The 13,097-nt window shown below is 40.1% G+C and overlaps 2 protein-coding genes across 3 annotated transcripts; both read right to left on the minus strand.

Annotated features, from left to right (window-relative positions):
- Nucleotides 1–2,464: 2,464 nt before the first annotated feature.
- myod1 (myogenic differentiation 1) lies at nt 2,465–6,471 on the minus strand. The gene is made up of 3 exons (XM_018704601.2): nt 5,509–6,471; nt 4,491–4,572; nt 2,465–4,013 (listed from the first exon to the last, which is right to left on the minus strand). Exons 1-3 carry the CDS (start codon nt 6,097–6,099, stop codon nt 3,793–3,795), a joined length of 894 nt encoding a protein of 297 aa, XP_018560117.1. The 5' UTR covers nt 6,100–6,471; the 3' UTR covers nt 2,465–3,792.
- Nucleotides 6,472–7,300: 829 nt separating this feature from the next.
- zgc:172145 (Ferritin light chain, oocyte isoform-like) lies at nt 7,301–12,793 on the minus strand. Of its 2 annotated transcripts, XM_018704591.2 has the most exons (3): nt 12,469–12,793; nt 11,907–12,053; nt 7,301–9,694 (listed from the first exon to the last, which is right to left on the minus strand). In XM_018704591.2, exons 1-3 carry the CDS (start codon nt 12,613–12,615, stop codon nt 9,404–9,406), a joined length of 585 nt encoding a protein of 194 aa, XP_018560107.1. In that variant the 5' UTR covers nt 12,616–12,793; the 3' UTR covers nt 7,301–9,403. The 2 variants fall into 2 exon arrangements, with proteins under 2 accessions (XP_018560107.1, XP_050929528.1); XM_051073571.1 differs by lacking the exons at nt 11,907–12,053; nt 12,469–12,793 and adding an exon at nt 10,086–10,886.
- Nucleotides 12,794–13,097: the final 304 nt, after the last annotated feature.

Genomic DNA, 13,097 nt, shown 5'->3' on the forward strand with positions numbered 1-13,097 from the left:
ATAAACTCCATTTTAGAAAAGCTGCAGTGGAATAATCAAAAAAATCTCCTTTCCTAACCACTTTTCCTCGACCTTGATGGAAGACGTCACAAAGTCAAGGAAAGATGTGAAGGAGAATTTAAACTACGCTTTTAAAACCAAATTCATAACATGGAGGATATGTACAGTGACAAACTCAGTGCTAGAGGCTACAATTCAATAAGGTTTCCTGTCCAACACAGAATCACAGCTCCTAAAGAAAGAATGTTTTCAGCACTGAAACCCTGAAGCTCCTTTCTTAACATTTAGAGAGTTGGACCAGCTCTTATCATGGCTGCCACTTAAATACTTCAAGGTCCTTTCATTCAGTTTGGAACCTTCCTGAGTAAAAAAGACTATTTGACCTCAGACTATGTTAGGTCTCAGTTTCCAGTGGTGGAATTACATAAGTACTTATTACTTTAAGTACAAATGACTCTTTCCATTTTATGGTACTTTCACTCCACTACATTTCAGGGGCAATATGTTGCACTTTATACCCTCCATGTTTGACAGTTTTGGTTACTAGTCACTTTTAAGGTGAAGATTTTAACATTGAATAATATAACAAGCTCCAACACAACACACTGTTAAAGGTTAAACCAGTGGTTTCCAACCTCAACTCAGTGTGTAGTCAACACTGTCTGGTTCAAAGAATCTTTAGTTTACTTGCACAATTAAAATGCAGCTACAATCATGTATTTATATAAGTAATTTATTTTAGGGCAATATTTATTTATTGAACTTTTCAAAATTCAAGTTACGGTAATTTTACAGTAATGTAAAATGAGATTAAAGCAAAATAAAAAGACGAGTAAAAAGTAAAAAATGTAGTGCAGAAATACCTGCAGGTCCTCAGAGCGACCACACGATGGCGATGTAGATCTCTGAGTGAGACAAAGTCAGGTCAAGAATTTCATTGTCATTGTGCAAAGAACAATGGGACATTGTGCCTGACAACGAGACAGCAAGGCAGCGCAGTGCAGTAAAGTCCACTTTTTTCCTTCTTCTTTTTTTAAAAAAAATAAGAATGAATAAGAGAAATAAAAGTAGAAATATACTTAAATGTAATTAAAAATAATAAACACAATAAGTAATGTACACAATAATTAATATAACATATGTGCAGGAGCAGCAGCTTGGGGTGGAGGTGAGGTAGACAAATGGCATACACAATATGGAAGATAATTATGGGAAATCGTATGTATTGTAAATGTTTTACTGTGGAGGGAGGGGGGGCTGTGTCCCTATGATTTTCCCGGCTGTCTTGATGACTTTCTGCAGAGAGTGCTGCTCTGCTTTGGAGCAGCTGCTGAACCACACTGACTGGCTGTTGGTCAGCACACTCTCTATGGCGCAGTGGTAGAAGCTAACCAGGAGTTTCTGGGGCAGGTTGGCTCTCCTGAGTTTCCTCAGGAAGTAAAGGCGTTGTAGGGCGTTCCTGAGCAGAGCCTCGGTGTTGGTGGCCCCAGCTCAGGTCCTCTGTCACTCTCAGGCCTAGAAATTTAACACTGGCTCTCTGCACTGCCTCGCCGTTGATATAGAGTGCTGTGTGATGATAACCCTGACCTGTGGAAGTCCACAATCACTTCCTTAGTTTTACTGATGTTCAGAGTTAGATTGTGGTCATCACACCATGCTGCTGGCTGTTGCACCTCTCTCCTGTATGCATCTCATCATTATTTGTGATGAGGCCGAGCACTGTCGTGTTGTGTCTGAAGAGTCAAATTGTCTGAGCAGGTGTTGAGTTAATTCAGCTCCATGTTAATAAAGTCCAAAGTTTTACTGACAATGTTTCAGGCAAATTATTTGTATTCTAATTATTTGTATATTTTTAAAAGCAAACTCAACACCTACCTTTTTCTCAGTCTGGTTTTTTGACTGACTTTGATTTGTCTATTTATACATTGTAGTCTGTTTTTAATACTTGGCATATCTATTTATTCTATTTTTATTTTTTGGATTGTTTCCCCCTTTTAATACCCCAGTACCTCTCCTGGTTTTACTCATTTCAACACATTAACTTTTTTCACTACTAACTTTTCTGTTATTGTCTTATTTTGCTATTCTGAATTTTCTGCATCACATTATTCTCAATGATAAATTCTACACAAATAAAGTTTAATGAATGGGTTGAATTATTATTATTATTATCATTATTAAAATGTAAATGTACCTCTTCAATCTACTCAGTATAAATTAAAATGTTTTCATGATGTAAAACTCAAATCACAGACTTCATTTGTGAAGCTAAAAGCAAAAAAGATCAAGTCAGAAAAACAAAACTTGTAAACATGTAAAATATTATTAAATATTATCTTTGTAGATTTTCCCAGCAGAAATGTCCTGAAATTATCTTGAATATAAAATAAAAACGCTGACTTATCCATAACACATAATTAATCATAAATGAAATAATTGTAAAAATAAATAAGAATCAGTCATATTTTTTGTATAAATAAGCAGGTTCATTTATTTGTCATTAGACTCACTCAGTTTTCAGATGTATAAATATAAAGTTTAACATTTTTTTCACAACAAACAAAAGCACGTACTGACAGAAACATTAAATACATAATTAATACTTTTCAGTTGGAACAAATCAGCTCTTATTTACATAATATGTACAGAAACAGAAAAATGGTCCTCCGCTGCAGTGAAATGAAAACGACAAATGAAATAAATTTTAATTTGACTTGGACAGGAAGGAAGGTCTGAACCTACTTCAACCCTGGTGGGACAAAAAAACACCACAATACTCCTGAGTAAAGATGTTTTGTATGGTAATTTTTTTTCTTACAATATATCAGGATTATTGCAGTTGTTTTTTGTCCTGAGGGACTTGAGCAGCTGGGGCTTTTAGGACTTGGACGTGGAGGAATGTAAATGGATGGATTTTTTTGGCCTCCGTCCTTCATCAAATAGACTAAACACAGACTCAGCTGAGCCTTCTTTAAAAATAGTTTTCATAACTTACAACAAACATAATAAAAATACAGCAAGAACTGAACTGATTTTTCTACTTGTCAGTAAAAACCTGTTTATAAAAACTACATTTTCCAGCATTTTCAAGTGGTTTGATCTAAAGTCTAGTCCACGTTTATTAACAGCAGGAAAGGGGGTTGGATATGCTGAAATATGGAAGATCATTCATGCCAGAAAAATAATCACTTTATATAAAGGGTTAAAATTACGACTTTGGCTAATTCCTGACTGTTTCTGGTTTATCGTATTTTGAAAAAATACACAAAAAATAAATCAGTTTCTTTCTGTAGTAATTATTATTTTAAATACAATCATTATTTATTCACACGGAAACTTGAGGCGATTTAATTTATGTCATTTGTTCTTATTGTTTTCTTAAAACTGAATTAAGATTTAGAAATAAACTTGTTTGTTAATTTGAGGCCCTTTTTTTTTGACCATGTCTCCATGCTCTTCTTCAGCACATGGAGCATGCTCAGTAACTATAAAATCTATGGAAATGTGATTTATAAAAATATCAAACTCTATTTTACAAGTTCATCAGTAAATTTTTTGTACTCAATTGTTTTTTTTCTTTTTGGCAGGAGTGAACTTCCGTATGTTTCCAGCTAAAGGGAATAAAAGCAGGTGTGGAAGGATGTTTAAAACTCTAAGTTAGAAAAACTTTACAGCTGATGCAAACAGGTTGTGAAGACTCAGTTCAGCCTAAATAACGCGAGTGTGTGGATCAGGATCAGACGGTGTGTGATGTGGGTCTGACGTGAGAGTCCCCAGGTGTGAGGGAGGTGTCTATAGGACTTGGTAGATCAGGTTCGGGTCCTGGCTGGCGGTTGGAGACGGGACCTGGGCGGGTCCGGGGGCTGCCGTCTCACCAGCAGGGTCCGTGGGTGGGGACCCGGGGCCATCAGCGGCCGGCAGCAGGCTGCTGTTGTCAGTTGAGATCCGCTCCACGATGCTGGAGAGACAGTCCAGACTGGAGACCACCGAGCTCCGGTCGCTCTTCAGACCACCTGAGTTTAGAAATGAATTAATATTTATTAAAGATCTGCTTCACTTTTTAAAATTTTGTTCTACTTTTTTCCTAATTTGAATCTTTTCTTGAACAATAATTCATCAACAACATGGATGCTTTTAAAAACATGCATGTTTCTACTGGTACCTTCATGTTTCTATTAAAAGCATTAAAATGGTACAAAATTTTTTTTTTTTCAACAAATTCTAATAAAAAATTTATTTTTTAATATTTTTACACAAGTTTTTCAAGAGTTCATCTTGTATTAAACAAATGATATTTTGAATGAAATCTTTATGATAATAGCAGCCTTTGACTTAAAGACAGAAGTCAGTTTTATTGTTTTATTGGTCTCATTAGTCTGATGGTTTTATTTGTCTTTCCCTGTGAATAAAGTGTTTTATTGGTTTAATTAGTGGCCTCTACTCGTCCTGTTAGCTCAGTGTTCTTATTAAATATTGAAGAGTTTTCTTACCGTTTGAAGTCTGAGAGAAATAAGAGCTGCTGTCGTAACTTCCTCTTCTGGTTGACTGACAGGTCGGCCCGTTAAAATCCGTCTGAGGGAAGAAAAAAACAAAAACTTTGATTTAAAAATTTGATTTTAAAAACGAGGCAGAAAAACATTTTGTTACTTTTGAACCCAAACACTTATAATCTTATGATTTAGTTTAGAGATGAAAATAACTTCATTATCTAATGAAATAATTTAAAAAGAAGATATTAAATGACAAGTGCAGAAAAGACTGAAATCATCTCTAAAATAAAGGTGAAACACAGCTGACCATCATTTACAGGAATGATAATTATTTTATCTTTTTCAAAATAAAATGTTTTCGTTTTTTATTGAATTAGTTGTAACTAACAAATTACTATCAAATCAAATAACAATAAAACAAAATATAAAACAAACTGTACGAAGTTTCCTTTTTTTAAACCTTCAACACTTTTTGTTAAACTCAAATGTTTTCTTTCTTTGTCCCGTTTCAATCCACAAATCAAGTTTTTAAACATATTTTAAGCGAGGACATGTTTAACTTTAACTAAGAAACAGGCCTAAAGAAAAGCTGCAGCAAAGCCAGTGTGTTTAAATTAAACTTCATTTTTTATTTAAACAGTGAAAAACTATTTAAACTGCAGCCAAGAATTTACTGAACTGGAGTTAAAAGAAAATGTTATTTGTTCTAAATAAATGCGCTGAAACGAAATGATCTTTCCCTCCGTTTCACAGATAACTAGAGTTCTAGAAAAGTGGCCTTCAGCTCCTGTGCGTAAAGATGATGTTCGCAGTCATTTGGACATAAAAACCAGTTACACCACGAGAAAAAGAGAAAATAGTGAAATCGAAATTTAAGACTCCTGACAGAGTAAATGAAAAACCAAAAGAAACCAAACCAGGATTCTCGCTGGAGAAACTCCTGGAGACACTCAAACACACCCCTCCCCGCTGACTCCCCTCTCCCCCCTCCGTGACACCTGTCGGTCCCTGAACTCACCATGCCGTCGGAGCAGTTGGAGCGGGGGCTGGAGGCGTCCGAGTCCCCGCTGTAGTGCTCCAGCACCGGGTAGAAGCCGTCCTCCTGCCCGCCGCGCAGCAGCGCCTGCAGGGACTCGATGTAGCTGATGGCGTTGCGCAGGATCTCCACCTTGGGCAGCCGCTGGTTGGGGTTGGCCGTCGTGCACCGCTTCAGGGTCTCGAAGGCGTCGTTGACCTTGCTGAGCCGCCTCCGCTCCCGCAGCGTGGCCGCCTTCCGCCGGTCCGCGTTGGTGGTCTTCCTCTTGCAGGCCTTGCAGGCCCAGAGCAGGCAGCGGCCCGCCTGGTGGTGCCCGCTGGGGGCGCGGACGTGCTCGTCGTCCTCCACCTCGGCGTGGTGGTGGTGGAGGTGCAGGAGGGAGGACGGGGAGGAGGAGGAGGAGGAAGGGGAGGACGAGGACGAAGAGGAGGAGTCGTCCGGCTTCAGCAGGCCCACATGGACCAGCCGCGGGTCCAGGTCCTCGAAGAAGTGCATGTCGCTGGTGTTGAAGCAGGGGTCATCGTAGAAATCATCAGCCGCGGGGATGGGGAAAGAGATATCCGACAACTCCATGGTTCAGTCCCCAAACAACCAAAGAAGAAGAGAAATCCAGTGGAGGAGACAGAGCAGCCAAAAACAAGAAGAAGAAGAGGAGGAGGAGGAGGAGGAGGACTGTGGATCAGGGTCAGGGTTTTCTGGGGGAATGTAGAGTCCTGTCACAAACTGTTCTGACCCCTCAGCTGTCGACCTGGATCGTCTTATACCTGGGACACCACTGGAGGGGCGGGGTCAGGGTCATGCTGTCCACTGAGGTCTGACCAATCAGCGGGCAGGGGGAGGGGTTTACAGCTTCACGGTAATTAGTGTACAATTACCCCCTAACAGAGCAGTAACAGCGGGGTAATAAAGAGAGGGGGAGGACACATGTTCAACACACAACAGTTTGTTTTGATTCAACTTTAGTTTCTTTTGTTGTTGAATTTTCTATTTATTAAAACTTTCATTAATTCATAATATTTTTATGACATTTTGTCTTTTTTTAACGTGAAACTTCTGTTGCATCTGTTTAATAATAATAAACAATAAATCAATTTTAATTTAAAGGGTTTACTTTTGATAAACATAAAAAACTGATTCCATAAAAAATAAAGAGCTTAATAAAATGAAAGAAAACTATAGAATAAATAATAAATAAATTAATCTTCCTCTTTAGCGTGTATAAACAGTATATGAACATATTTATGTTTAAACACTGATGTAGCTGTGAGCAGAAATAAGAACATTTCCAAGTTTAATGTTCAGATATTTAAGACATATTTAATGTTAGTCCTGCTGTGTTTCACTAAATGATCATTTATTCTGTTTCTACAGCAGTCTGCACTTATTAAATGTGTATTTATTGACTGATTGATTGACAGATGAAATAAAAGCCACTCTGACATCATTTATTTACATTAATGGTAAAAATGAAAATAGTGTGGAAAGAAATCTGATTAAAAGTAGAAAACAGTGAGAACAGAAAGTTTTCATCCTGTTAAAGAGAGAATTAGAGATTAGAGTGATTTAGGTGCCAACATCAGTAATAACTCAGACTACACTAAAAACACTGGCTGTTTTTAGTGTCGGTGCTGGAGCTGCTCATTTTTATCACTGAGACGCGTCACATCCAAACTCAGCAGAGATGCTGCGTTCACTGCTCACATTTCACATCTTTCCAGAGCCAAACACCATTTTTAAAGAGTGTTAATACTGCATGAAAGTGTGAACTCAGTAATCAAGTTAAATGTCATTGGGTTTATTTTTAGACAGAGTGTTTTTCTCTGTGTCAGAGGAGATTCACCTCCTCCTCCTCCTCCTCCTCCTCTCAGCTGTCATCGCTGCATCGACTCCATCCAGAAACATTTAAATGCAGATTAGTGATTTTCACTAAACATGCAGCTCAGTCTCAGGCCCAGCTGCAGCACACTGCTCCTGCAGCTGGAGGGCGCTGCAGAGCAGATCCTCTCACAACCTGCAGGACCAGGACCCTGAACCTGTGTCTTCTCTTCGCCCTGAGCTGAGTCTTGCAGGCTGTGGACTAACTACCCATCATCCTCTGCCAGTCATGAGTGACAGATGGTTAGACTTTGGATGCTTTAAGTGTCTGAGAAAAATATTCAAACCCTCTACTCCAAGGATTATCACTATCGCTCCAAAAATGATTGACAGCTCTTTTAATAAGAGGCCAAACCCCCGACAACAACTAAAGACAAGTTGTTAATGGGTTTTTTTTTTGCTGTTAATTCATTCATGCTTTAAAAAATCATTAAAAAATTATGTTGTAAAATACCAAATAATCTTTATTTTGTTATTTTTTAAACACAAAAACATGCTGATTATTGTAAAACTTTATTTACAAACTTTATTACATAGTGCACAACATGTCCAAACATGTTTTAGAGAATCACAAAAACCAAACACCAGCAAACCAAAAATTGACGACATCACAAAACATGAATATATGATTAAATACTGAATACACAGTGAATAAATAATAAAATGATGTTAATATGTTGGAGCGCACAAGTTCGTGAACAAAAGTTCTGTTACAGGCTTCATGTAGGTTTAGGACACGTTCATAGTTATTGAGAACTTAGTAAAACAAAAACTTCTGTGTTTTTGTTTGAGGGCTGGTTATTGAACATTAACAGGTTTTTTCCTAAATGCGTCTATATAAATCTGAGAATCAAAAACAACCAGGAAAGCTACTTAAAGCTGCTACTGAATCCCTTTTTACATGTTTGTTGGTTAAAAAGTTTTTGTAGAAAAACACATTAAAATTCCTCAAAGGAAAGTCTGAAAAATATTTAATTTTCATACGAAAAAAAATGTACACAAATTCACATTACAGGAGACTTTTTAAAAAAGTTTTGGTTTTTATGTTGTGTCTTGCTCATTGAACAGATGCAGAAATGTAAAGGTGAGACATTAGCAGCAGTGCTGGGGCTATTTGTTAGGTCCTCTTTAGTTGTTGTCAGATATTTACTGTCACACAGCTGACTATAAGACAGACTGGTGCCTAGCTTGTTAGCTAACGAAGACATGTACATGTAAAACAGAAAGCTCCGGAGTTTCTTGAAGGTGCATTTTTTCCTGCTTTTGGTTAATAAGTGCTAAGCTACTCTCTGATGTTCGCTAGAATACATCCTCTGAGCAGCGCTACTTCTGGGCAGTCTGGATACTACAGTGAGTCGCTATCGGAAAGTGACGAGACAAGCTGGGGCTAGCTGGTTAGCATGCTAACTTCAGTAGAAGAAAAGAAGTGATAGAACTAGAGGCCAAACATTGCTGTTGTTTTCCTCCTCTGGAGACAGCTGTTGAGTAAGGGAATGAAGCTAATGCTAAGCGCACAGTGTTTCTTCTAGACCAAATGCTAACATGCGATACACACTGCTTTCAGCCTCTGTGCTACGCTAGGCTAAACACATCGTAGGCAATGTTTATCTTTTCCTGCATCGCTTTAGTTTTGACAGTGTTTTAATGGTAATTCATGGAGTGTATTAAAATGTATTTTTAACAAGATGTTGAAGCAGTCCAGAATGTAAAAGACAGCTTTGGAGTTGATAGGTGTAGTTTTCCTCTTTTGATGGAGCTAGGCTAGCAGTTTCCACCTGCCATCAGTCTTTATGCTAAGCTAAGCTAAACACATTCTGTCCTGGACACAAACAGATGAAACTGATATCCATCTTGACTCAGGGGAAGTTAGCTAACAAGCAGATTTCCCAAACATCAGATTTTTATCTTTCACAGAGGAAAATTACATTTTTAATCCCTGCAGAGAAAAACCAAACGAGCATCATTCACCAGCAGCGACTTCCCTTTCCCTGAAGCAGATCGATCATCTGGTGAGTTCCTCCTGCAGCTCATTCAGGATGTACTCCCCAAACCCCCCCGTCTGGTCGTTGGTGCAGCCCACCCGGCGGGCGCTGGTGAGCAGGTCTCCGAGCAGTTTGAGGCGGTCCACCCGTGGCGCCAGGAAGTGGCTCTTCACAACGCTGGCGGTGTGCGGGTCTCCCTGCTCACGGGCCAGCTGGCTCAGCTCCACCAGGACGCCGGTCTCCTCCTTCAGCTGGAGCAGCAGCAGCTCCAGAGCCGGTAACACAGCGCAGACCGCCTCGCAGCCCGGCTTCTGGAAACCAAAGACATAAACAGCATGAGGGGCGGGATCTTGTCTGATACCCTCTAGTGGCAGAAATGGGAGTGACGCTCTCTGAATCACATAATCTGACCAGGATCACGTCCACTTTAAACAATGACTGACCAGGTGTGTAAAGGTGTGGAAGCATGTGGGGTTTGAGGCTACATCCACAGTTGTGAATTAATTGCACAAAAAAAAATGCCCCCAGCGTCAAAACACCAACACACCAACAAGACTCTTCTTGTTTTGTATGGCCTTGTCCCTCTGAACCACTCTGAGGCCTTCATGAACTGTTACCTGCTGTATTTACAACTTAAAAGTCAAATTGCAGGTTGCCAAACGTCATTTATAGCTCACATTCAACCTAATTTGATCCACTTACACGTACAGAATTGGCCTTATTTCCGTTTCCTCGACTAAATTGAATCAAGCTGAGGTGTTGTCTCGTAAAGGTACGCTGCTCTTGAGAGATGGATAACAAGGTGTCCCAAAATGCTGATGACTGGGCCCCGGGCCTCAGCCCCTGAAACGATTTTACACGAGTCATAAACCCGGGGGCCGGTGGTCGGAAGGCCAGGCCATGACGCGCCAGTACCACTGCCGCCCGAAGCTGATGGCCATCTGGAAACGTCATCAGCACCACCGTCCCTCTGCCACAGCATTAATCTCGCCAATTTTCCGGAATTCAGGGGGGGAAATGTACACCCTGACCGGCTTACGGCCAGAGCCACAGGCAGGTCTCCAGGGGTTTAACCGCCCTCCATCCCTCCTCCACTGGCCTCTCGGTATCTTAACCCAGCCCCCCTCAAATGAAGAGCTTCACTCCAAAATGAGATTGGAAAAAAAGAAACCGAGAGATAGAGACACCTGCTCTGACAAAATGACGGATAGCGACGTGCAGGAGGAGGAATAAATCCTCCTGATGGGACGTTTTGGGACGAAACGTGAGTTTGCTGTTGGAAGTAAAACGAGAACGCTGTTTCAGACCGAAGCTTCTCCGTCTCACAGATAAAGTCGTAAATTTAGTTTCAAAATGGATCCACAAATCACCTCCTCATACCACTAACACCCCACAGGAGCCATGAGGATCCAACCAGTGGGGGCAGAGGTCAACACTCCCAACCCCCCAAGCTGCTGAAGTGTCTCTGTGCAACAGATGCTCTTGACCCTGACCTCTGACTGACCTCTGAGTGTACGAGTACTCAAATACTGCACTTAACTACTGTACTACATGTAACTGACAGATGGAATTACTGGTGACTTTGCTATAAGATTTTACACATAAAACACACAAACCTAAAGAAAGCTGTAGAACTTGGCTCCATATTAGCCAACTAAAACAGTCCAGCAATACAACGTGTTCTCCATATACTTGTACTTTTGCTACACAATGACACAATAAAGACTTTTATTTTGTATAGTGACACTGTGTCATTACTTTGACTCAAGTAAAGGGTCTGAATACTTTCTCTTCAAATTGCATTTAAGTGAAAATACTCCACATTTTAGTGAAATCAGATCCCATTCTTGATACAGGATGTGGACTGGATTCTGTGGTAGTTATTCACAGTATTTATATTTTGTGGTCACTTCCAGTGCAGTGTTTTTCATGGGTAGAGGTCGAGTCTGATATCAGCTTCACTGTTGACTGCTCACTGTCCTACTTCTGTATCAGAGCTGGATTAAGTTACCGCTAATGCTAACACAACACTTCCCTCTGCTGCTGCATCACGCTAAAAGATTTTCAACTGAAAAACAAAAGTAGTTACAGAGAACTAAAAGTATTTGTTGTTGCTAACCAGGATTTTTCATCAGAAATGCATCGATAAAACCGGACAACACTCACTCTGGTCATTGTGAGTGGATGAGCTGTAAAACTCAAAACATCTTTATTGTCATTCAATAGGACAGTGCATAATTTGATGAAATTTTGTTGCATCTAGAATTTAAAAGATAAAAATGTAAAATATATGACTTTACAGAACAGCATTTGTATTGTTTGCACACACAGCTGTATTATTACTATAGACTTATTATAGTTTGTTTGGCTGCACTGTATCAGATACAGCAGCTGCTCCTCTGCTGTGTTTCCGCTGGGAGCAGTTTTAAGTATCGTAAAATTAAAAATACCTCAAAATAACAAATTAAAAAATAAACTAACAACAACAACAGTACAAAAACACAAAGAAAAAATCTAAATGACCTGTACGTCTTTGCCGCAGTAGTTGCCGCCCCTCTCAGCTAGGTAGCTCAGCATGGCCTCGGTCTCGTCCTGCTGCTTCAGCGCCTCCTGGTGGAAGAAAGAGGCGACGCGAGGCAGAGCGATGTCGTCCCGCTCAAACACACTGGCCTGAGGGAAACAAAAACATATTCAGTCTGAAAATACAGGAAGAGGGAAGGTCAGAAAGGTCAGGACGGTTACTGTGTGTTTTACACATGGGAGCATCATGGGAGAATATTTTAACTCTTTCTGATCACATATTTATTAACAGATGAAAACAAACAACAAATATACAATTCTGTCATTATTACGACAACTGTTAAAATAAGTGTGGGTTACAAGTTTTCCACAATGATATTGTTTTCAGATGTGAATACAGATATTTTAAGATACATGAGGGAAACCTGAGAGTCCAAAGATGATTATTATTTTCATTTTTAACATTATTTATTTAACTCAGCTACATTCCTCTTGACACTGTAAAACTACAACATGAGTTAAAACTGGTGGTATTTCCTAGTTTAGTTTCTGTTCTGTCTCCTACCAGAGCCTGCAGTCTGTACGTTCCGTCCCACAGCAGGCTGCTCACCCCGCACAGAGCCTCCTCCACGGCGGCCGGCAGGTTGTGTCTGGCCCGGCTGCTGCCCGCGGAGCTCCGGTGCGCTCTGCACAGCGGCAGGCTGCTCTTCATCCTTCTTCCCTGCGGGCTCAGCCATGTGTTACCGCCCCGGACACCGCGGATCTCGGAAGGTAGATTACAGGTGATAAACACCGCGGGGCTGCTGATAGGAAAACGCGTCTTTTCTCCGGCGGACCTGAGCCTTAACACGGGATAAATTTAGCCCGCACGCATCAACTGTTTCCCGGTCAGCTGCTCGAGTTCATCCGGTGCCACTGAGCTCAGAGCTGCAGCCTGAAAACAATAAAAGTTATATAAGAGATTAAACACGACTGAGGTGCAGAGATGGAGTCAGTCTGGATTAAAATCCTTTATTATGATTTAATATCTAATGTTAAACATCAGAAATCTGATGTTTCTCTTTAAAAGCTCAGAGTTACTTTAAAGTCTTTCAGAGATTTTATAAAACAGAGAGAACAGCTCGGTTTTTTCCACATCAACATGATTTCTGACTTCAGTAAAGAGCTAAAGAGCTCAGTGTAGCAGATCCTACA

This window comes from Lates calcarifer, linkage group LG10 (assembly GCF_001640805.2).
Source record: "Lates calcarifer isolate ASB-BC8 linkage group LG10, TLL_Latcal_v3, whole genome shotgun sequence".
NCBI lineage: Eukaryota > Metazoa > Chordata > Actinopteri > Centropomidae > Lates > Lates calcarifer.

Bases quoted from the DNA above. Each gene is read 5' to 3' on its own strand.
- myod1 (XM_018704601.2), bottom strand. From the start codon at position 6,099: ATGGAGTTGTCGGATATCTCTTTCCCCATCCCCGCGGCTGATGATTTC. The intron at 4,573-5,508 runs GTGAGTTCAGGG...TTCTTCCCTCAG, and splicing joins CCAACTGCTCCGACGGCATG to ACGGATTTTAACGGGCCGAC. The intron at 4,014-4,490 runs GTAAGAAAACTC...TTCTAAACTCAG, and splicing joins TTTCTCTCAGACTTCAAACG to GTGGTCTGAAGAGCGACCGG.
- zgc:172145 (XM_018704591.2), bottom strand. From the start codon at position 12,615: ATGAAGAGCAGCCTGCCGCTGTGCAGAGCGCACCGGAGCTCCGCGGGC. The intron at 12,054-12,468 runs GTAGGAGACAGA...TGTTTCCCTCAG, and splicing joins CGTACAGACTGCAGGCTCTG to GCCAGTGTGTTTGAGCGGGA. The intron at 9,695-11,906 runs GTCATTTAGATT...TTTGGTTTCCAG, and splicing joins ACTGCGGCAAAGACGTACAG to AAGCCGGGCTGCGAGGCGGT.